Below are 23118 nucleotides of genomic sequence, written 5' to 3' on the forward strand. Positions count from 1 at the left end.
GCCAGTCTGTGATTGGTTCCCGCAGAAGTGTAACCGAAGCAGTAAATTAATGTACCGGTTTCTAGACTCTTTTGCAGATCGAAATCAAATCGGCGGAAGATCCGGCTTGGGTTACCCAGTCTACCTGTCTGTAGGACTATATGATCCGACTATAAGATTAAATAGTTAATTCTCATTAATGGTGCACTATGCAACTTTCCGTCCGCTAGAGGGCGCCTATTCAAAACAAAGGCGTAGTTTGATGACGCCAAGTTTGAGCGCAGCATCTTGGGACATGTGGTCTTCACCTCACAGCCAGTGGAAAATAGGACTCGGGCAGAAATCATGTTCATGAATGTGGTTATTAACATTACTGTAGTGTGAAGCAGAGCAGGGGCGAGTGTTGTGGACCTGAGCACAGCTGCTGGAGCGATTGTTACACAAATACCCACCTCGCGAACAGCGGGACTTTTATTATGACGGGACACAGTTGGCGGGTGCCTGCACTGATCCGCTCTTCTGGTTATGATTATGAGGTAATGCAGCTCTGTTTATCATATTAGATACATTTAAGTGTGTTGAAAATGATGTTATGACGTTACTCCGTGCGTTCAGTTGTTCACACTGCTAAGAGTAAAGCGCTTCTGCCAAATAAAAGCCGAAACCGAGGGTAACGCAGATATGACGCCAATGACAGGCGACTCCCTCAAACGCTAAGCTGAAATGTCCCGGTCCTTAGTTAAAATAGCAATTTTTTCACAATTTACAAATAGTTGGACACATTTGGGATATTGTAGGTACTCAACTGAACAAAATATACTGGCCTAGTGGTTTTTGGATATTTTACTGCAAAAATACTACATAGTGCACCTTTAAAGAAATGCTCAGAACCGGCTGATGTAGAAAAGTGCTGGTGTTGTGCTGAATTTCGACTCCCTGCCAAAGTACCCCCCTTGTTAAAGTCACTACACCATAAAAGAATAAATCTGCCAAATTACAGAAAAAGTACCCGCAGTTTATTACCTGGACATTATCCAGTAATTTTACGGGCATTTCCGGAAACCCTAACATAGAACGCAATGAAATTCTAAATTCTAAATACAGATAAAAATATTTTTTTACAGGTACATTTTTTTTTATGTTTTAGACTGGGGTGTACCTGACTGCCTAATCCGAACCCCTCCCCACAACTATCCTAAACCTAACCTAAAGATTATTCCCAGTGACTGTGGTTACGCCCACTGAGTGGCAAAAATACTTCCTTTTTTAGGGGTTTTAGCGTGAATGAAACAAAAACACAGCTTTGAGATTGACTGTACGAATTGATTTGACAAGAATTCTGAGGAAGCCTATATTTTTAAAGACTGTAAAGCGATTTGAGTGCCTTGAGCGCTATATAAATGTAAAATTATTATTATTATTATTATTAATTATGTATCCCGAGTTCACAGTCGAATGTTCGACTTTGAGTGGTGTTCAGAAGTTATTTCCAATAATGAGTTGGGAATCCCAAGCTGTCTGGAAGAGCATGTCGAAATGATGATACAAATTCGAAATTAAGTCACAGAAAGTCATAATTTCAACTTTTAATGAAGTGTTATGACCCAGTACGTCATAATTTCGCATGTTTATCCAATGAATATGAGTATGTTAATTATGACGATATTACCTAAATAGGCTATGTCAATTTAGATTCATGTCATAATTAACAATCAAAATTAGGACATAATGTCAATTTCGACTTTAAACCTCAACATTACGACGTAGTATCTCATAAGTTATGTCATAATTGAGATTTACTAAAGTATGATTATTATTTATTTTTCATTAGGCAGAAGAAATGCGCTTCCATACGTGTATAATAATTTCTCCCCGTGTCTGTAGAGGGCGGTAAAACTCTTGTTTTCGCTCTCTATGAAGTGTCAAACTCAGTCAGATCAGATGTAAACATTCAACATGGCGTCCGGTGTGTTATGGTTTTCATTTCTGCTCGAACTTTTCGTGCTCGCGACAGGATTCAATGAAGATTCACTGAACTATTCAAATGCATGTTACAAACCAATGAAGGACAGACCATCATTCATAAAGTATGAACATGTTTCTCGTTTATATCTATGTAGTACTTGCATTAAAAAACTTATACAACACATCACTTTAAAATCATATCGCACATTTTAGTGAGATTGGCAATATTCTGTAGCCTACTTTAGGAGATATCATGGTAATACTAATACAATGTTTTTAGTCATATACCAGTGATACCACCATGTTCTTTGAGCAGATACCACAGATACAATGGCAATACAATCTTATTTACATGTAGCATACCATGGTAATGCCATGTTTTTGCATGTAAGCCACACAAATATGGTAAAATATTCTGAAATATTATTTCAAATTAAAATAATGGTTTTCTTCTGTTCAAAAGTTTGGGGTCAGTATTTTTTTCTTTTTTGTTGTTGAAAGAAATTAATATTTTTATTCTGCCAGGATGTGTTAAATTGATAAAATGTGATAGTAAAGATTTGTATTGTTAGAAAATATTTCTGTTTTAAATAAATGCAGTTCTTTTTTACTTTTTATTCATTAATGAATCCAAAACAAAACAAAAAATATTATTTTAAATTGTAATAATATCCCCCTGTCAGGAAACATCACGTTATGTTTTGTAAGGGTTGACGGAACTGCATTTAGGAAGTATATGGTATAAACTCTATTTTGAACTCTATATTGAACTGAAATGACACTGGTGATATTTCATGCATGTTTCAGGACATATCCCCGGCCTCATGAATATGTAAATGTGTCTGATCTCCCCGCCTCCTGGGACTGGCGTAACATTGATGGCAAAAACTATGTAAGCATCACACGCAACCAACACATCCCGCAGTACTGCGGCTCATGCTGGGCCATGGGCTCCACCAGCGCACTTGCAGGTGAGAACACGACAACAGAGTATACAGTAATAAAGAGTACACTACAGAGAAGAAACATGTGCTTTCATCCAAATTCAGATCGCATAAACATCAAGAGGAAAGGGGCGTGGCCTTCTGCTTACCTGTCTGTGCAGAATGTGATTGACTGTGGCAGGGCGGGGTCATGCTATGGAGGAGATCATCTGGGCGTTTATGCATATGCAAATGAGCAGGGCATTCCCGATGAGACCTGCAATAATTATCAAGCTCGAAATCAAAGTAAGACAACAAACTCAAGATCCTTTACAACATTTAGATGCAAATGTAATATTAATGGAACTTGCATCAAAAAATTTGTTCAAGTAGCAATTTAATTTCATTAATTATGCACTAATTACTCTTGTATATTATGCACATTGTAAGAGTGAAGTACATTGCAAGGTGTGGCAGATTTATTCCTCTGACGTTTGTTTTGTAGAATGCGACTCGTTTAATCAGTGTGGTACGTGCTCGTTCTTCGGTTCCTGCTCCATAATTAAGAACTACACTGTGTGGAAAGTTGGAGACTATGGAGACGTCTCAGGACGAGACCGCATGAAGGCTGAGATCTACAAAAATGGGCCAATCAGGCAAGTATAACACTCAAAATTTTAATTTTAAAATAAGTGAGCCACAAATGGTCTGCTGTAAGACTGTAAGGCCACAGCTTCAGCAAAATCAATATGATGCAAAAGATAAAAGTATTTGTGGATAAACACTGATCAGGCTTATCATTACCTAATGTTGTGTTGGTCTCCTTGCTGCAAAAACAGCCTGACCCGTCGAGGCATGGACTCCACTAGAACCCTGAAGGTGTGTGGTAGCCTGTGGCTATGCCGCCCCCATACGCAACAAACTGAGCTGCTCTGTGTATTCTGACACCTTTCTATCAGAACCAGCATTAACTTCTGGAGCAGTTTGAGTTCCAGTAGCTCGTCTGTTTGATCGGACCACACGGGCCAGCCTTCGCTCCCCACGTGCATCAATGAGCCTTGGCCGCCCATGACCCTGTGGCCGGTTCTCCACTGTTCCTTCCTTGGAGCACTTTTGATAGATACTTTGATAGATACCTTTGATAGATACCACTGCAGACCGGGAACAGCCCACAAGAGCTGCAGTTTTGGAGATGCTCTGACCCAGTCATCTAGCCGTCACAATCTGGCCCTTGTCAAACTCGCTCAAATCCTTATTCTTACCCTGTGCACCCTGCCACAAAGCAAAAATGGTTCAGGAATAGTTTGAGGAACACAACGAGTTTGAGGCGTTGACTTAGCCTCCAAATTCCCCAGATCTCAATCCAATCGAGCATCTGTGGGATGTGCTGAACAAACAAGTCCGATCCATGGAGGCCCTATCTCACAACTAACAGGACTTAAAGGATCTGCTGCTAACATCTTGGTGCCAGATACCAATGCACACCTTCAGGGGTCTAGTGAAGTCCATGCCTTGACGGGTCAGGGCTGTTTTGGCAGGAACAGGGGACTATTAGGTCATAATATTAAGCCTGATCGTTGTATAACTCACCCTAATCTGGAGAAGACATCTTCCCTGTGAAAAGAAAAGGTCAATAATCAAACTGCTGGTCACAGAAATCATGGTTAAAGTCATACAAGTAATAAATATAATGTCAAATAGAGTGAAAAGAAGTGAATTAGAACAGGATCCACTAGTTATCGGGACAGGAACAATGGTTCAAAGATAGTGATTAGGCCAATTTTAACTGATAATTCCAAGTTTGACTTGGAGAGGGGTAAAGTCAGATTTTGTCAATAAGAATGAACTTTTCAGAAACTGTTTCTCTCTTTCTCTGTGTTATAGCTGTGCAATAATGGCCACTAAAGGTCTGGAGGCGTACGATGGAGGGGTTTTTGCCGAGTTTCACATTCTCTCTATTCCCAATCACATCATCTCAGTGGCGGGCTGGGGCGTCACGGAGGACGGGACCGAATACTGGATCGTCAGAAACTCCTGGGGCGAGTTCTGGGTGAGTTGCAGGACCTCCAAGGGCTTTGGTCCAGCCTTTTCAGCTTTACAGCACCGTGGATTTAAGAAAAGAACATTAAAAAAAAGTATTCTCTGATAAATGAAAATTCTGTCATTAATTACTTCACCTGTGGAAGTATGATTACTTCCTTTTCATGCATTTCATAAACCTTTTCTTGAAAATGCAATATGTTTGTAAGCATGGCTGTGATTAAACTGGGTTTGCGGTTGTTTTATCTCTCATAGGGAGAGTCAGGCTGGGCCAGGATCGTCACCAGTTCATATAAGGGAGGGAAAGGCAACTGGTACAATATTGCCATTGAGCATGACTGTGCGTATGGAGACCCAATCGTTACGTAGATCTGGAGCAACAATGTTGTTCATAAACTGAACCTGTTGTTTATATTTGCTATTGGTATTTTTTAATGCAAACCAATTGTTCAGGATGTAATTCATTGTTGTCATATAAAACATGGGAGATGTTTGCCATATTAGAATTTAAAACTGAAATATATAAGAGTGTATGCAATTGAGAATGGAAATAATTGAGAATATGCAATTTAGTGACACAAAGCATGATGCAACTCACATGATTATTTAATTACAAATCACTCTCTCACATTTGCCAAATACTTTAAGAGTGGTAGAGGTTAGTAATTCTAATTGTATAATATTGCAGATAATAAGAACTATAATTTTACTTTGTTATTATTATTATAACAAAAATGCTGTACTTATTTAGTGGTTACAATTAAATTTATTTTTAATTGTTTATCTCTTTTAACCTATTTCAGTCATTGAGTGAATCTAACCTGTTAAACAAAACCCTGGGGAATGTTTCATTCAAAAAAGCAAAAAAACAAGATTTAAAACAAAACAAAAAAGTTTTAAGTGTAAAGTAAAACATATTACTGTACCTCAGTAATAATTATTTTAATGGCTTTGCAATGTACAGATCATAAAGTATGTAAATACATGAATGTATGTGTATATTTTATGCCAATGCATCAATGCTTTGGGTCTATGTTCAATCTCTATACATCAAGAAAGGAGTCAGAAAAGGTTTAAGACTCCATCCGATATAATGTGAATACAAGTCATTGTGTCTAGACAAGATGATTTTCATTGATGTATTGCAGTAATAATTTAATAAGAACTGTCATATACAGACAATAATAGTAGACATACCATCATTTTATTTTAATGTATTTGTAAAGTGCCATTCTTAAAGTGCCACACACTCAAAATAACTAAGCATTAGTCATGAAAATTTTGGGTAGCGATCAAAGGTAGCTTGTCGCTTTAAACAAATATTTTTATCGTTACATTGTTACACCAGTAGGTGACGACAAGTGACTTTAAAATGTATGACATTGAATCATTAATTCGACAGATTTGTTCAAAAACTGATTGATTTGTCCAGTAACGAAACAAAGTCTTTATGAGAGAGCCAATGAATCATTCATAAAGAGATTTGTTCAAAAACACTGATTCTTTCAGTAATTAAACAACTTAAGAATATGATGGTGTCATTGAGTTAATAAAATATATATATATATCAAATTTACTAAACATTTTAAATACACTGCATCATTAACATTTTGTCAGAATCTCTAGTACATTGCATGTTATTTTGTTTAGTTGCCCGTTCAGAATTATGATTTCAGTTTGAAACAAACAACTGAGATTCTCGATTAACCCAGATTCATGCATGGGCTGTATGCATTAACACATCAAGCTTTAATTTGAACAAAAATGTAAATTATATTGGCTAAACAAAGATATTTGTGAGACTGACAATTCTTTAAAAAAAAAAGTAGTTTACACTGTTATGGCATATTGAGCTGTAAACTGGTGCTCTTTTGCACTCTCTCATCTGAGCATAGCAACAGCTCTAGAAGACACTACATTGGTTGAAACTCACTGAAGGAAGCCCTGCAGTTCGTTACACCCCCTGTCAGTCAAACCGACCACGAACCAAGACATGGTTCCCGACTCCAGGAGAAAACAAGGGCACTGGGGTGGATAATTACCCAGGCGTGAGGATGCTGAGGCGCAGCCCTCTTCTGCCGTTCACCGTGCCATCGGACCGGCGTTATTAACATGCGTTCTTTCATCTCTGCACAATAATGCGCTTGCTTACATTTGATTTGATTAGCTTAAATCTAGTTTAGAATGGATAGTTAGTTAGAATATGAGGATGCCAAATCATCTGCTCTGCAGAATCCGATTAAATAACAGTGAGTTTAATTAACAGATTAGATGCATTCTAATTGCGTTTCGAGAGATCATAACCCTGCAAAAAAATTTGGTGCGTAATTTAGTGCGTGTGCAAATCCTACTCGTCTCACAGGCATCGATCCAGGTAAGAATCATATTTCAAAATCATGGTGTATATGCATAACGTAAGGTTGAATGCTAGTTAACTGTCTTGACATTGAAATGATGCTGTATGTAGTATGCAGTGTGTGTTGCAATGCAAACCTGCATCCCACGCGTTGCGCAGCAACCAATCAATCAATGCCATCGATGTGTACATGTTTCGCATGGAAACCTGCTCTATAGGATGCAAGACAATATTGACATTAATTGCAAACATTTTCAGGTTAAAGAGGCATTATTGTTACTGGAGACTGGAGGGGTTGAACTGATGCATTGCAGTACATCATTTATTAAAGCACCATCATTAATTCTGCATTCTAAGCATGCTTCAATAACAGCACAATTAAACCCTTGTGGATAATGACATTGGGACTGTACACAGTGTTCTTGATGTAGGTTACTAAGCACTGTACTGTACACTACAACAACCTGCCTACACACTCCAATTCTGCATTGCAGACTGAATGATGACACACCAAAACACACTCCCACTCTGCAAATGTAGGGCAATGCATGCAAGAGTTTGCTTTGGGTTTCATGTGCGAATGGAACAGTTTCTTTCATGTGAAATATCCTCACCATCATTCAGTAGCAAGAACAGGGTAAACATCAATCCATTTCCCAGAAACATGCAGTGCATTCATTCATTAAGCAAGACAAAACATGACTGATCATAATACACAAGGAATAGCAAAAGAAAACGGTAATATTGGTCAAAGAGGACTCAACGGCATCAAGTAAGAAATTCCACCAAGTAAGATTGTTCATTACAGCAAGTGAGAAAATATAATATCTCAAATAGTCATTGAATGCGACAGTGTGCCGTGTTTGGTAATGACTGAAACACTAATTCTAAGATATGGGTTGAGAGTTCAAATTCATGCAAGTGGGTTTTTGCTTCCTATTTAACCTGCAACATGAAAAAGACGCACAAAGTGTAGTGCAATGACTTAACTGATAATCATAATCAGAAAATGGTAATAATATATATTATTGTGCAGATTAAATGCCTTACTTTGGCTTGCTCACTGAAGGGTATGTAAACAATATACTTTGTAAAGCTGCATTGGGAAAAGTGCTACTGCATAATGAATCTACTTTAGATCGACCTTTTCCTCGTTCTCTCCTGTGCAACTCCAGCCGTAATGATCCTCCCTGTGGAGCCGTGGTAAACAGCACCTGATGCAGGAGAATCTTTAGCTAATTGGCAGGATCGATGTTTTCTTCCTCTATCTCACTGTTGCATTTGTTACAGAACTTGCTATCAGTTTTTTTTTCACCCAAAAACAAATAATCTGTTCAACTTTTTTGAGGACTGAATGGCCAAATTTCAGCTAATGAATCATCCTAGCGGTAAAATAGACTGTGATTGCCGTTTTATCTTGATATCTCTGTCTTTTAAATTTATACAGGTTTGTGGAAGCAAATGCCATAGAAGACGAATCAAACGTTATTGAAAGTGGGTGGAGCCCCTTTTACTTTTTAACTCTTGAATAGATATTTTTTACCAAAATTGGTACAAATGTGTGTGAGCTTAAACTTTGGTCACAGTAAAAATGTTGGCGATTAGACACTTAATGACGCTATTACAGGAATAAAACAACATCAAAATGCCTATAGCCGCGAGTCCAATTGACTTGGAAACTCATGCAGTGTCAGTCCAAGATGTAATGACTGTCTATGAGGACACTGGGGCATCTCTAAAAACATGGCTGCCATCGGCCCGTTTGAGCACCCATTAGACAAGGTTAACAGAGGCTGATTGGAACCAAACTCGGTGTTCATGTTCGAAGAATTTTTAAAGAAAACAGATACTAAGTGGCACTAATGAGTTTTATGTTCATTCAGCTCAACCTCAAAACGCTTGTACTTCTGTAGCCCGTTTTTTGTCTTCTTTGAAATAACTTTTAAAGGACGAGATATCAAGATAAATCTCATTTGCATCGGATATTAATGCCTGAATCTACATGACCTGTGTTCACACTGTGAATCTGTGTTCACACTTTAGATTAGGGTCCAATTCTCACTATTAACTATCACTTTTGCCTCTAAATTCTTAATAACTGCATACCAATAGTTATTAAAGTAGGAGGTGTTAAGTTTAGGTGTTGGCTAGATTAAGCGATGTAGAATATGGTCATGTAGAATAAGGTATTAATATGTGTTTTATAAGTACTAATAAACAGACAATATCCTAGTAATATAGGCATGATAATAAGACACTAATAATACTGAGAATTGGACCCTAAACTAAAGTGTTACTGAACTTGCGATTTTAAAAAACGAATCATGCGTCCCTGTGTTTGACCGACAGAAGTTCTTGGACGTTCCCCTTTTAAAAGAATTGAGCTCTAACATCATTGCATAATTCCCAGAGATTTACTATGGCAGAATCAGCCTGCGGCATTGATTTCTGCGTAGGTGCTGAAGTCGACACATTCGCCGCTGCAGAAGCTCAGAGTATCACTTTAGCAAAAACAGCAATTCCTAGAGGATCCCGGGAGGTCTTTATAAACGCGGGAAAGTCTCAAAATCATGTTCATGAGACCTGAGGCCAAACTACTACTGCAAATCGGACATCTGGACACTTACAAATGCCAGTATGTCATTGCAATAGATAGAAAATATCAGCAAGCGTCTGTATGCGTGTCTCAAATGTTGCTTCTCGACATTTTTTTTAAGTGTGCCAAAATAAGTGACTAGAAATAGCCGCTTGATTACGGTTATAAGTGGTTGATATATAAAGATGTATAATTGTTAGTGTCTTAAAAGCACAAAACAGCAAGACATGTTTTGCACCAGCTCTTCATGTGATTAATAATACATCCCCGCTAAAAACCTGAGACTGAATAATGTATCTTCCCTCAAGAGTCTGAGAGAAACAGAGCAGTGAGGACAGAAAGAGATGGAGTTAATGATGACTAATCCTGCTTCTGTTTCCTGGCGACTCCGGCTGCAGATCAGGAAGCTTGGAGCAGGTTCAGCTTGTCATACGCGTGTCACTTCCTTCGTCAACGCTGCTGTCTGCTGTCTGATATAGGGCTGTGAAAGACAAGGAAAACATTTCAGAAGTGTGAGACGGAGTATAGAGCGGATCAATGTGAATATATCAGCAGCAGCAGGAAAAACATGGAGGGTTGTTGAGTTGCATCCCAGCGTGTGTCTTCTGTCGTGAGCACACTCTTTAGATAACATCATTAAAAACACTTTTAGTTCTCTGCATTTACCTATTCTTTATATTAACATATTAAATTATTTTGCAATATGACAGTTCTATCTAATATATATAAATTCCCTTTTCCGTGCATTTACATGTTTACATATTAAATATTATATTTACATATTCAATTATATTGCAATTACAGTATAGCTACAATTCTCGGTAACACTTGTCATTGTTACATTTTATGGTTACTATAGTAATAACTAAAAATTATGCATAATTTCATGCAACTAACCCTATAGTAAGTTCATGTAGTTATTAAATATTACTCAGTACTTAAATGCATAATTACAGTGGGAGACACCTTGACATAAAGTAACACAACCCAATTCTCTTACACTAGAAAACAAATAATCTTTCTGTACATTTACATATGAAATTATATTGCTGTGAGTTACAACCACAATTTCTTTAAATCAGAAATAATTAATCTTTCCATGTTTCCATGTTATATTTACATTTTAAATATAAAATTATATTGCAAAACAGCTCTAGCTACAATTGCTTTTACACCAGAAATATTTTTTTTGTTAATTTACATGTTTACATATTTCATTTAACATTTATATATAAAATTATATTGCAATTACAGTTCAAGCTACAATTCTCTTGCACTAGAAAATAATTAACCTTTCTGTACATTTATATATTATATATTATGGTTACATATGAAGTGACACACATATATACATAATGATATTTACATAATTATATTGCAATATGAGTTAGAGCTACAATTTCTTTACACCTAAGATTCACCTTTCTGTGCATTACATGTTGAAATATTACATATTATATTTCATATTGCAATGAAAGTTTCTAGCTTCTCTTGCAGTAGAAAATAATTAATCTTTCTGTACATTTACGTATGTTTACAGTCACATATTGAATTATATTGCAATTTGAGTTAAAGCTACAATTTCTTTTACACCAGCAGAAAATAATACATTTTTCTGTGCATTTACAAGTTTACATTTTACATATGCAATACGTGCAATGACAGTTTTAGCTACAGTTGTCTCACACTATTTAAAAAAAAAAATATTTCTGTATATTTATTATATTATATTTACCATAGAAATGATATTGCAATATGGGTTTCAAATTCAAATTTCCTTACACCAGAAAGTAAATCACCTTTCCGTGCATTAAATATTATATTTACATTTAAAATATTTAACTATATTTGTAATGACAAATTTCCTTAGACCAGAAAACGATTTACATATTTTATATTATACATATTATGTATAATATGAAAGTTATAGTTACATTGTAAAACAAATAAAAAATCAAGTTGTAAGGCAGATTTTACAAGTAAACATTATTTTAGTCTTTCTACTTCAGAGTAGTTTAATTCAACATGTTTCTTCTTGCCCATTCTTTGTGATTATTGGTAGAATTTACAGGCAATTTCTAAGTGAAAATTGTTTTAAAGTAATTTAATTTACACCAGAAAATAATCTTAATTCATTTTGATTATCTTTTCAGTACAAATACAATCCAGCAATATTTTCATCTGTGATTTCAGCCACACGATCAGCGACTGTTTCTGTTTCTGGCCTGATTATTGATCGAGTTGTGCCGCATGGAAATCGTACTCACTAATCATTTAGTCCAGAGTCTATATACGTACGTCATTAATCTAACACATACTGATCTGCTGTCTGTTTTGATGTCTCATTGCCTTCGCATTCGCTTCTAAGAAACAATTGCAGCTATATAGATGTATTCATTTGTGTGCATTATCATAGTCACGTTCAACACAGGCCACTTTCTCCATTAGTACTGAAGGGAAGCACACAGGAAGATCCCAGGGCTATTTTTAGATCCTTGTCTAGGTCACAATTGAATCATCTAGGTAGATACTAGGATGCCATTGGCAAGATTCAAGCTCTGCCTGTTCCCACTGTAAACTTGCTTTTACTGTGATTATTTGCATTGGTGAGTGTGTATGCATTTTAATATTCTGGTAACACTTTACAATAAGGGTGCACTAATTTGCATTTATTCATGCTTAATTACTGCACAGATAATCATGAGTTAATGTATTACTAATTAATGATTACTGCATCAGCAACTAATGAACATTCATCATGATTAATAGATTAAATAATCATTAAAAGTTATTAGTTAAATGTGTCAATGTATTAATTTCTTAATAACATATTATATTAACTAATAATGTAAATTAATGTGTTACACAACGGGTCATTTCAACTTCCAGTTGTCTGCTTTAATGAATCATTAGTTAATGATTTATAAAGGTATCATTATGTTATGACTTTACCTGTTAGGGCACATGACTATTAACTAACTTATTAAGTAATATGTAATCGTGGTTATGAGTTTTGAATTAATTCTGAATTAGTTAATAGTCATGTGCCCCAACAAGTAAAGTCATAACACAATGATACCTTTATAAATCATTAACTAATGATTCATTAAAGCAGACGACTGGAAGTTGAAATGACCCGTTGTGTAACACATTAATTTACATTATTAGTTAATATAATATGTTATTAAGGAATTAACACATTATGACACATTTATCTAATAACTTTTAATGATTATTTAATCTATTAATCATGATGAATGTTCATTAGTTGCTGATGCAGTAATCATGAATAAATGGGTTAGTTCACCATTAGTTATGCATTAACTCATGATTATCTGTGCATTAATGAATTCCCAGAGGAGTTTATATGCTCAGATGTTGCTCTTTCAACGCTCACGATACTTGATGGTGGCATGGAATAGCAATTTTGTCTCAGATGTTTCCTCTTAAAGTCCTTACAGACATAATGAAAAATAGACAAGTGAGTCAATATTATACAGTAAGAATATAGAGCTGAACAATTAATATAAACAGTCAGCAACTAAACAACTGCATGAGAGATTTCAGACCTTTGATTGAGATCTTTTCTGAAACTCTAGTCGAGTTTTCCTTGAAGAAACATCTCTGTTTTAAATGTCATTGCTGTTTAGGAGAAACATTTAAGATACTGATTTCCTTCCTATCGGCACAAAAAGTGTGTTTGTGTCTCTCTGGATCTCTCTCTCTCTCTGCAGTGTTGTTTTGCAGCATTTTTCATAGCGTCTTTGTGAAAGCGTTGCTGACAGCAGCTGTCATACCGTCGCTCGCAGGAACGGCGATGCAGCGCTTCTTTTGTGCAGCTCCTCACAAAGACCGGAGGGTTCGACAGTATCCACCATAACCAAATTACGCCGCATTAGAGCAACAGGAGCTGAAATGATGTTAGGGAGATTGAGACTCACAGACCTGGGTGAGAGTTAATCGGTAGCAGAACAGCATGGACTGGTTTCCTCCTAATCCTGGAGAAAGTGCAGGACGTCTGTGGTAATGCTTTGGCCTGTGATTTGTGGACAGTCACTTCGGTTCTGAAGAGAAAATGTGTGTAATTTAGTTAAACACATTTAGCAGTTTAACAGAGAAAAAAAAGTAGATGAATTGATTTTAAAAAAATCAAATTGATTTTTAAATGCTTTTATGTATAATGCATTAATTATGGACCTTATAAATGAATAACCAGTTATAATACTTATCTAATCATTGAACAGACCTGTAGAAAGCACAATGCATTAAAACACGACAAACAACCTGTTTCAGAATCTGCAAATATTATGCACTTTTACTTTGGTTACAATTTTTTATGAAAATATATAATGCATTATAACATACATTATGAATAACTTTATAATGAACTATACATTTTAAGTAAAGTGTTACCAAAAGTTCTTACAAATCATCGTAAATAACCTCTGAGAGTTAAGATAAATTCCAGAAGGTAAGATGATTGATGCATTTACTGTATTGTTTCAAATATTAAGCATCACAACAACAGATATTATTACCACAATATTTTATTTATATATTATATTGCAGGATGTTTGTAATGAGCTGCTGCAGCTACACTACCAAAAATATTTTTTCTTAGTACAAATATCTAATATTTACTTCAATCAATTTTATGTAAATAGCTCTTTTACAATGACGATTGTTTCAAAGCAGCTTCACGGGAAAATATTGCAACACAATTAGATTTGGCTGTACAGTCGTTCTGGAGAAAACAGTGATGTTATCAGCTTATTTTAATTTATCATAGAGCGACAATGTTGGCAGATCAGTATTATAGTTTATAGAATTAAATAAGACCTAATAAATAAATAAAAATTGTATATTTAGTTGAATAACTTGGATCATAATTTTAGTGTCCCCAACTGAGCAAGCCAAGCCAAAGGAAAAGGAACCAAAACTCCATCAGGACGTGATGGAGAAAAATAAACCTTGAAGAAATCAGACTCAGTCGGGGGGGGCAGTTCTCCTCTTGCCTATTAACACACCGTGTATGATTATTATTCTGGCAACCTTACAGGTCAGATATCATATAACATCATATTAGATCGGAATATTCAACATTTCTGGGTATCACGCAAGAGACGGGTTTATTTAGGATGGGGCGTCGATTACACTAGAGTATGAATACTTCAAAGATTGGAGTTATTGCGCCGGAGACGGGTTTATTGAGGATGATGTGCCGGTGAGGCAAATTCAGAAGAGAGACACTAATGGACACGGTCTCAGCAGACACTCCAGGATGTGTTGGTCATGTCCAGACGCAGGTCCAACATCCGATCCTGACACGGCCCGGATCCGGCTGACTGCAGTAAACCTCGGGATAAACATAGAGACTAGCATTAGTGTGGATGCCACTGTTTTAATGATGTAACGAGTACATCAGGTGTTATGGAAAGTGCGTTTTGAACTTTCAGAAGCAAAATGGCATGCAATATTAAGTTTTCCAAAGTTACTAGCCCCTCAGTATTTTTACTAGCCACAATTCTGATATCAATACCATGGGGAAAACTGCCATATAGATTTTATTTTATAATTCAGATAATATTATCTGATAATTTGGCAGCAGCTTTATTAGGCTGCTGTCACTTTAAGAGCTAACGCGCAGATCCATTATACTGTTACACATTACGCGTTTTCTTTCTCAACTGTTCACGTTCACTTAAAACAGAACTGACTGTGTTTATGTGAATACTTGCACAACCGGCATTTTGACATTATTGTGTGTGTGTTTGATTGCTTAAGTGCAATAAGCAGCAAAGAGAGAGAGAGAGAGAGAGAGAGAGAGAGAGAGAGAGAGTCCTTTTTAAAAGACTACAATTGAAAAATGTCTATATTATATAACATTCAAGCCGCCAAAGTGTCTAGTAGGAGTGACTGCATTACAAGCCACTGCTGAAATACACACACATCTAACGGGTTGTCGGTGTTGATGTCAAGCCCTGATTGTAACCGTGTGTCTTCAGGTAAACCGGCAGCATGTTGACCAGCATCACCGAGAGCATCTTTTGCTGTCTGATGGGAAAGACGACCAGCGTTGTGTTGCCGGTTGAATCATCTGATGGCAAGCCCGCAGACGGATTCGAGTTTGTGGAGGTGAAGCCAGGACGGGTGCTGCGCGTGCGCCACATTCTCCCTGAACGGCCTGCAACCACAGAGGAACAACCAGAGCCGAGCAGCAGCGTGCACTGCAAGCGCAAGATCACGGTGTACCGCAACGGCCAGCTGGTGATCGAGAACCTGGGCGACGTTCTCCACTCCGAGATCCTGCAGTGCCAGAACGGAGACGTGGAGCAGTGCAGCACGGTGGAGGTGGAGCTGTCCGATTACACCACTGCGCCGTCCTCCCCGGATCCCAAACCCGCCCCGCCTCTTCCCACCTCAGACCAGCAGAAACCGGCTCCTCCACCCAGACGCAGGCGGCGGAAACCCAAACGCACCGTGATGATCGATACGGAGCGATGCATCAGCAGCTGCAAGGGGACGCATTCGGACGTGGCGCTGTTCTTCATCCATGGCGTGGGCGGCTCGCTGGACATCTGGGGGAGGCAGCTGGATTTCTTCTCACGGCTGGGTTACGAGGTCGTCGCTCCTGATTTGGCGGGTCACGGCGCCAGCATCGCCCCTCAGATAGCGGCGGCTTACACCTTCTACGCCCTCGCAGAGGACCTGCGCGCCATATTCAAGAGATATGCCAGAAAACGGAACATCCTCATTGGTCACTCATATGGGTAGGCTCTACAGGCATACACTACTAGTAGTGATGTAGTACTCAAGATCAGTCTTAAAGGGATAGTTCACCCAAAAATGAAAATTCTGTCATTAATTACTTACCCTAATGTCGTTCGACACGCGTCAGACCTCCATCATCTTCAGACACAAATGAAGATATTAGTGTTGAAATCCGATGGCTCAGAAAGGCCTTCATTGACACCAATGTCATTTCCTCTCTCAAGACCCATAAAGGCACTAAAGACGTCATTACAAAGCCCATCTCACTACAGCGGCTCTACAATCATTTTATAAAGTGACGAGAATAGTTTTTTTGCGCTGTTTTTGTGTTTCGGATCGCGTGTCAAACCACCAAACTGCTGAAATCACGTGACTTTGGCAATCGATACGCTGATTCATAACCGTTCAAAGCTTTGTTTTGAAATCGGCCCATCACTATTAGTTTTTTTGCACACAAAAACTATTCTCGTGTCTTCATCAAATGATTGTAGAGCCGCTGTAGTGAGATGGGCTTTGTAATGACGTCTTTAGTGCCTTTATGGGTCTTGAGAGAGGAAATGACATTGGTGTTAATGAAGGCCTTTCTGAGCCATCGGATTTCAACACTAATATCTTCATCTGTGTGTGAAGATGAACGGAGGTCTGACGGGTGTTGAACGACATGACGGTGAGGAATTAATGACTGAAATTCATTTTTGGGTGAACTATCCCTTTAAGAGCATTTTTTGAAGTTCTTGGTCTTGTCTCAGTCTCGTACTTAGAGGACTCTGGATTTTATTTCAAGACCACAACTGCAAGGATATCACTAAATTGCTTTTGCATTGTCTGATGTAACATCATTCATGTGATTTGATGTAAAACTTGCTGCTTAAAAAGCAATCAATAACTTGTTACTGTGCTGCCGGGTTCAAAAGCAAAGCATCGTCTCATAAAATCTTAATTTATATAAATGACCAAAAAATTCTGATATGTAGTTTTTTTAAAATAACAGAATATAATTAAGCAATATCACAAGAGCAAGAGAACAGTTTTCATGAATATAAGTGTGATTGCAAATGATTGATTCATATAAACATTCAATAAACAAGAAGTTAATATTAAATGACAAATTTTAAACTGTGCTAATTTGGCAACGTTTCATTATTAAATGAATCAGCTGCTTTGAACAAATCGGTTGAATAAATGATTCTGTGACTGTTAAATTAATCTGAACATTATTTATGAAGGTGTTACTGTACCAGTTCAGATGCAACTTCTGAGCCATTCATTTTATTGTCAGTGGTTTGATTGGTAACAGTGCTACAGTGTCTTACTATTCTAATTACATTTATTAACTAAAGTCATTTCTCAAATAGTAGATATGGATCTTAAGGAGTGCTTGGTCTCGGTTTAGGTGGTCTTGACTACAACACTAATTACTAGTTAAATGTTTGGAGTAATTCAGTTTTATTAACCGTTGTGTTCTTGTGAAGGGTGTCGTTCTGTACGTTCCTGGCACACGAGTATCCCGAGCAGGTGCATAAGGTGGTGATGATCAACGGAGGCGGCCCGACGGCGCTGGAGCCCAGCCTGTGCTCCATCTTCCAGCTGCCCTCCTGCGTCCTGCACTGCCTGTCTCCCTGCCTCGCCTGGAGCTTCCTCAAGTAAGACACACCATCGACTCTTCACGGCATGCCGTGCTCTCTGTAGCGACTTCTGCAAAAAAGTGCTCAGTCATTGTTAGAAAGCATGTCTCTTCTTGTGTTTTCCACACAGAGCCGGTTTCGCCAGGCAGGGTGCTAAAGAGAAGCAGCTTCTGAAAGAAGGAAACGCATTTAACGTCTCTCCGTTCGTTCTGCGGGCGATGATGAGCGGTCAGTACTGGCCGGAGGGGGATGAAGTTTACCACGCTGAGCTGACCGTACCCATACTGCTGGTGCACGGCATGTATGACAAGTTCGTACCAGTTGAGGAGGATCAGCGGATGGCTGAGGTTCGTGCACATCAAATGCGTTTCCACTGTGCTGTGAGTGTCTCTTGTGTGACGATATTCAGATGAAGCTTTCCGTCTCAAATCACATACTTCTACTATGCACTAAAGGCACAAAGCATTTTGGTCCTGAAACCTGTTAAGCACACACACAGATCAGAACTCAACTCAAAATGAAATTAGATTTTGCATAAAAAAAGAAAGAAAAAAAATCAAGACTAATTCTCAGATTTGTACTTTTTACAAAGTCTTTATATAGCAGAACTTAATGTACTACCTTTAATTATTCTGATTGAAATACAATTGTCATAATGCAGTTATCAATACTGTACTTCAATAATGATAAAGTAATGAGATTCACCATTGAGAATAATGAGAATGACATAAACACTGCAAAGTCAAATGTACAAGCATGACAAATATGAGGATTTAAGGTCAGAATATGCTTAACTGTCTTGAAAACAATGTCACTGTGCAAAAACTCTTAATTTTCATCTTAATGCAAAATATAGTTTATTATTTCTTAATATATACAGTCCCAGTCAAAACTTTGGAAACATTACTATTTTATTACTATGCTTCTGAAAGAAGACTCTTATGATCATAAAATTAAAAAACTGAAAAAACAGTAATATTGTTATATATTATGATTTAAAATAATGGTTTTCTATTTGAATATACTTTAAAATATAATATATTCCTGTGATTAAATCTGAATTTTCAGCATCATTACTGTCACGTGAGCCTTCAGAAATCCTTCTAATATGATTATTTATTATCAATGTTGGATATAGTTGTGCTGCTTAAAATTTGTGATATTTTTTCAGAATTCTTTGATGAATAAAAAGTTTTTAAAAAGAACAGCATTTATTTAAAATAGAAATATTTTGTAAGAATATACACTACTGTTCAAAAGTTTGGAATCAGTCATTTATTTTCTGTTGAAAGAAATGAATACTTTTACTCAGCAAGGATTAAATGTTAACTTCATAAAAAAAATATTGATAATAATAGACTAAAAGATGTGTCTATTTTGAATAAATGCTGTTCTTGTTCTTTTTATTCATTAATAAATCCTAAAACAATTATCAAGATTCCCAAAAAATCTTAAGTAGCAAAACGGTTTCCAACTCTGATAATAAATCATCATATTAGAATGATTTCTGAAGGATCATGTGATCATCTACAAAAATATTTCCGGAAGCAGCGCCGTTGAAAAAGTGTGCGGACAGTGTGTGCACTCAATGTCTTAGCATAATGGCTGTGTTTCTGCAACTGGCTCATGGTTCACTGCTGAATCTATCTGTACAGTCAGTCGCCAGCTCTGGCCCATTTTAGATGAGCTTCTTGAGTTTTCATTCCAGCTGAACACGCAGTGAGTGTATCCGCAGTGACTCCCGCCTACTGTGACGCCATACCCTCTAGTTTTGATTCTGTGGTCAAATGTTTGTGAGACTCTTGCAGGAGGAATAATATGTGAAGTGGGATGCAGCCTTTGACTGTGACCAGTGTGTGAGTGTGTGTGTGTGTGTGTGTGTGTGTGTGTGTGTGTGTGTGTGTGTGTGTGTGTGTGTGTGTGTGTGATGTCGGCTCACTCATGACTCTTCAACACAAGAGTGTCTCTGTGCCGTAATGGGCTGTTCATTACACGCGTCCTCATGCAGATGTGCTCTGACTCACACACTGGCATCACATTGTACTGCTGGAACTCTTGCTGAAGTATGCACACAAATTATCAAAAAAAACAAAAACAAAGTTAGGCTTTTCTGCAAAACTGTGCATTAAAAACTGCAAAATCAATTGATAAGACTGACCACTGATATACAAACATACAAAAAGTGGTTTTATAAATTAAATATCATGTAATTTAAATATTTTTGATAGCTTATATGTAACTGTATATATAACTATTTTATTATTGATTAATTATTAGATTAAATTATATTTTATACATGCATTATTTACATGACCATTTATAAATGTATGTGTCTGTGTGCGTGTATAATGTATTTATTTTTAAACAAATATAATATTTATTTAAAAATTCCATTATATTAAAATATATTTATATAAAATGCATTATAAAAATTATATTTTAGCATTTAAATTATGTCATTTACATATAAATTAGATAAATTCGTTTTTATCAAAATCATATTTATTATATTTTATTATTAATTATTTAATTGTATTTATTATAAAAATATATTTATGATATAATTATGTTGTATTTTAATATAATATTTAAATCAAATACATAATGCATTAAATCATATTTTAGTATTTAAATAGTAATTTACATATAAATTAGATAAATAATTGTTTATAATATATTTATTATATTTTATTAATATTAATTATTTAATTGTATTTATTAACTATACAAAAATGTATTTTATATATATACATATATATATATATATATATATATATATATATATATATATATATATAACACATTAAAATGTCAAATTGTAATCTAATTATATTTGTTATGTAATTATTTGTATTTTAAAATAATATTTTATAAAATACATTTAAAATATACTTTTGTAAAGTATGTAAGGGTTTAAAAATACTGAGGTTATGTGATTTATGTAAAAATTCTATAGATACACAATACATACATATACATTTATATATATTTGTGTGTGTGTGTGTGTGTGTGTGTGTGTGTGTGTGTGTGTGTGTGTGTGTGTGTGTGTGTGTGTGTGTCTAAAATATTCTACAATATAATAATACATAAATAAAATACTTTATAAATGATATATTTTTCTAAATGTAAATCGTCTTTATTTCAGATCCTCCTGTTTGCATTCCTGAAAGTGATCGAGGAAGGCAGTCACATGGTGATGATGGAATGCCCCGAAACGGTCAACACACTCCTGCACGAGTTCTTCCTCTGGGAACCTGACAATTCCAAAAAGGACACCGTTACCAAGGTAACCGCTGACCAGACCACAGCCAACAGCGTCCAGACGCTCGCTGTGGCCAACGGCAGCATCACCAAGGTCAACAAGCCCCTGAACAAGTAACCTGATGATTGACGTATTTGGGGTAAACCAATCAGAAGGCTGTTGATGGCAGGCTGAAACCGTCGCCTTGGCTGAGAGCTGATTTGTATGTCAGAAGGCCCTAGCGGGTGTCGAGATGAGTGAGAAAGATTCACGGGTTCAAAGAGACTCTAGCGATGACGGGGGGAAAGAAGCAGCTGATTTTAAACCAATGATGGTGGTTTATCACATCACAATGCCTTTGTATCTCTCTGCTACCTTTGGACAATATCTTTCCTTCTCGTGCTGTCTACACAAAAGGACTGGCCGTCCCACGTCTAAGCGCTGTTGTCCAGGCGGGACATGAGAAAAAACAGTCAATCCAACCCAAGAGAGTGTTTAAAGTCAACATGAAACGTTTGCAACCCATTCACATCCATAACCAGACCAGAACAATTCAAAAGAACAATTTCGCTTTCATGTTGACTTTAACGGACGATTGTACAGAGTCCGTGTTCATGTACTGATATTGAGATTTGAACACGTCTTCCCTTATAAACAGAGGAATAAAATAAGAAATTCTGTTAAAACAAACATCTTAAAAGTCCTTGAACGATGACGTACTGTTAACAAACTCATGCTAGCTACACATTATTGAAACAAACTGTACGGATTTAAGAACAAAACCACAGATGCTGGTTCACATGAAGGACAAGCCAAAACATTGCATGAAAACCGGCCGTCACAATGGGAAATTTCATGCCGGTTGGCACTCGTTCGTCTCTTAGCAACTAGAAAGTGGGGCATTAGAGCAGATTGACGGCGGGAGAGAGAGTTGTAATGATGCTGCTGGCCACGATACGACACGGTGCTGAGGAAAAACAGGATATAAGCTACAGTATCACAGTGCACACCAAAAAAATCTACAGTCTGATCATCAGGTTGATCCAATCATGTGCAATGTGAGGAATGGGACAGATCGTCTGCCTATGCAAGGAACGACGGGTGGCTTCTGCACGCCTCCGGCCGGTTGCCGTGGCAACAGGTAGTCAAGAGCGAACCGGATTAAGCACAGGAGGTCTGGTCCGTGTGTCCGATCATTGAGGCAGGCTCCGAGCGTTTATGCAATGGAAGCGAGTCAAACATCCCTGTATCAGAGCGGATGAACTGGTGGACATATTTTTTCAGGTATTTATGTAATTAACAAATGTCCACTTATCATTTTAACAATGTTGAAACCATAGATATTTATTATATTAATAATAATTGGACACAGATACAGAACTTGGGCAATTAAAAAAAACATTCACTATTGTTCAAAGTTTTGGGGTCTATATATATAGAGAGAGCGAGAGCGAGAGCGAGAGAGAGAGAGAGAGAGAGAGAGAGAGAGAGAGAGAGAGCGTGAGAGTGAGAGTGAGAGTGAGAGCGAGAGCGAGAGCGAGAGAGAAAATAATACTTTTATTCAGCAAGGATGCATTAAATTGATCAAAATTGAAATCCATTTTTATTAATTTTTTCCATTC

The 23118-nt window shown here is 36.9% G+C and overlaps 2 protein-coding genes and 1 long non-coding RNA gene across 3 annotated transcripts; 2 read left to right on the top strand and 1 right to left on the bottom strand.

Annotated features, from left to right (window-relative positions):
* The first annotated feature begins 1905 nt into the window (after positions 1–1905).
* Positions 1906–6437, top strand: LOC137089768 (cathepsin Z). The gene is made up of 6 exons (XM_067453336.1): positions 1906–2066; positions 2752–2915; positions 2994–3173; positions 3373–3523; positions 4752–4917; positions 5163–6437. Exons 1-6 carry the CDS (start codon positions 1936–1938, stop codon positions 5274–5276), a joined length of 906 nt encoding a protein of 301 aa, XP_067309437.1. The 5' UTR covers positions 1906–1935; the 3' UTR covers positions 5277–6437.
* A 456-nt stretch (positions 6438–6893) lies between these two features.
* abhd8a (abhydrolase domain containing 8a) lies at positions 6894–22049 on the top strand. The gene is made up of 5 exons (XM_067452825.1): positions 6894–7281; positions 15865–16629; positions 18103–18273; positions 18386–18602; positions 21401–22049. The coding sequence occupies exons 2-5, from the start codon at positions 15878–15880 to the stop codon at positions 21632–21634; spliced, it is 1374 nt and encodes a 457-aa protein (XP_067308926.1). The 5' UTR covers positions 6894–7281; positions 15865–15877; the 3' UTR covers positions 21635–22049.
* Positions 7289–18221, bottom strand: LOC137089286 (uncharacterized). Its single transcript, XR_010907657.1, has 3 exons — positions 18085–18221; positions 13805–13923; positions 7289–10340 (listed from the first exon to the last, which is right to left on the bottom strand). It is a non-coding gene; the product is annotated as an uncharacterized lncRNA (long non-coding RNA).
* Positions 22050–23118: the final 1069 nt, after the last annotated feature.

The sequence above is a fragment of the Pseudorasbora parva genome, chromosome 9, assembly GCF_024679245.1.
Source record: "Pseudorasbora parva isolate DD20220531a chromosome 9, ASM2467924v1, whole genome shotgun sequence".
NCBI classification, from domain to species: domain Eukaryota; kingdom Metazoa; phylum Chordata; class Actinopteri; order Cypriniformes; family Gobionidae; genus Pseudorasbora; species Pseudorasbora parva.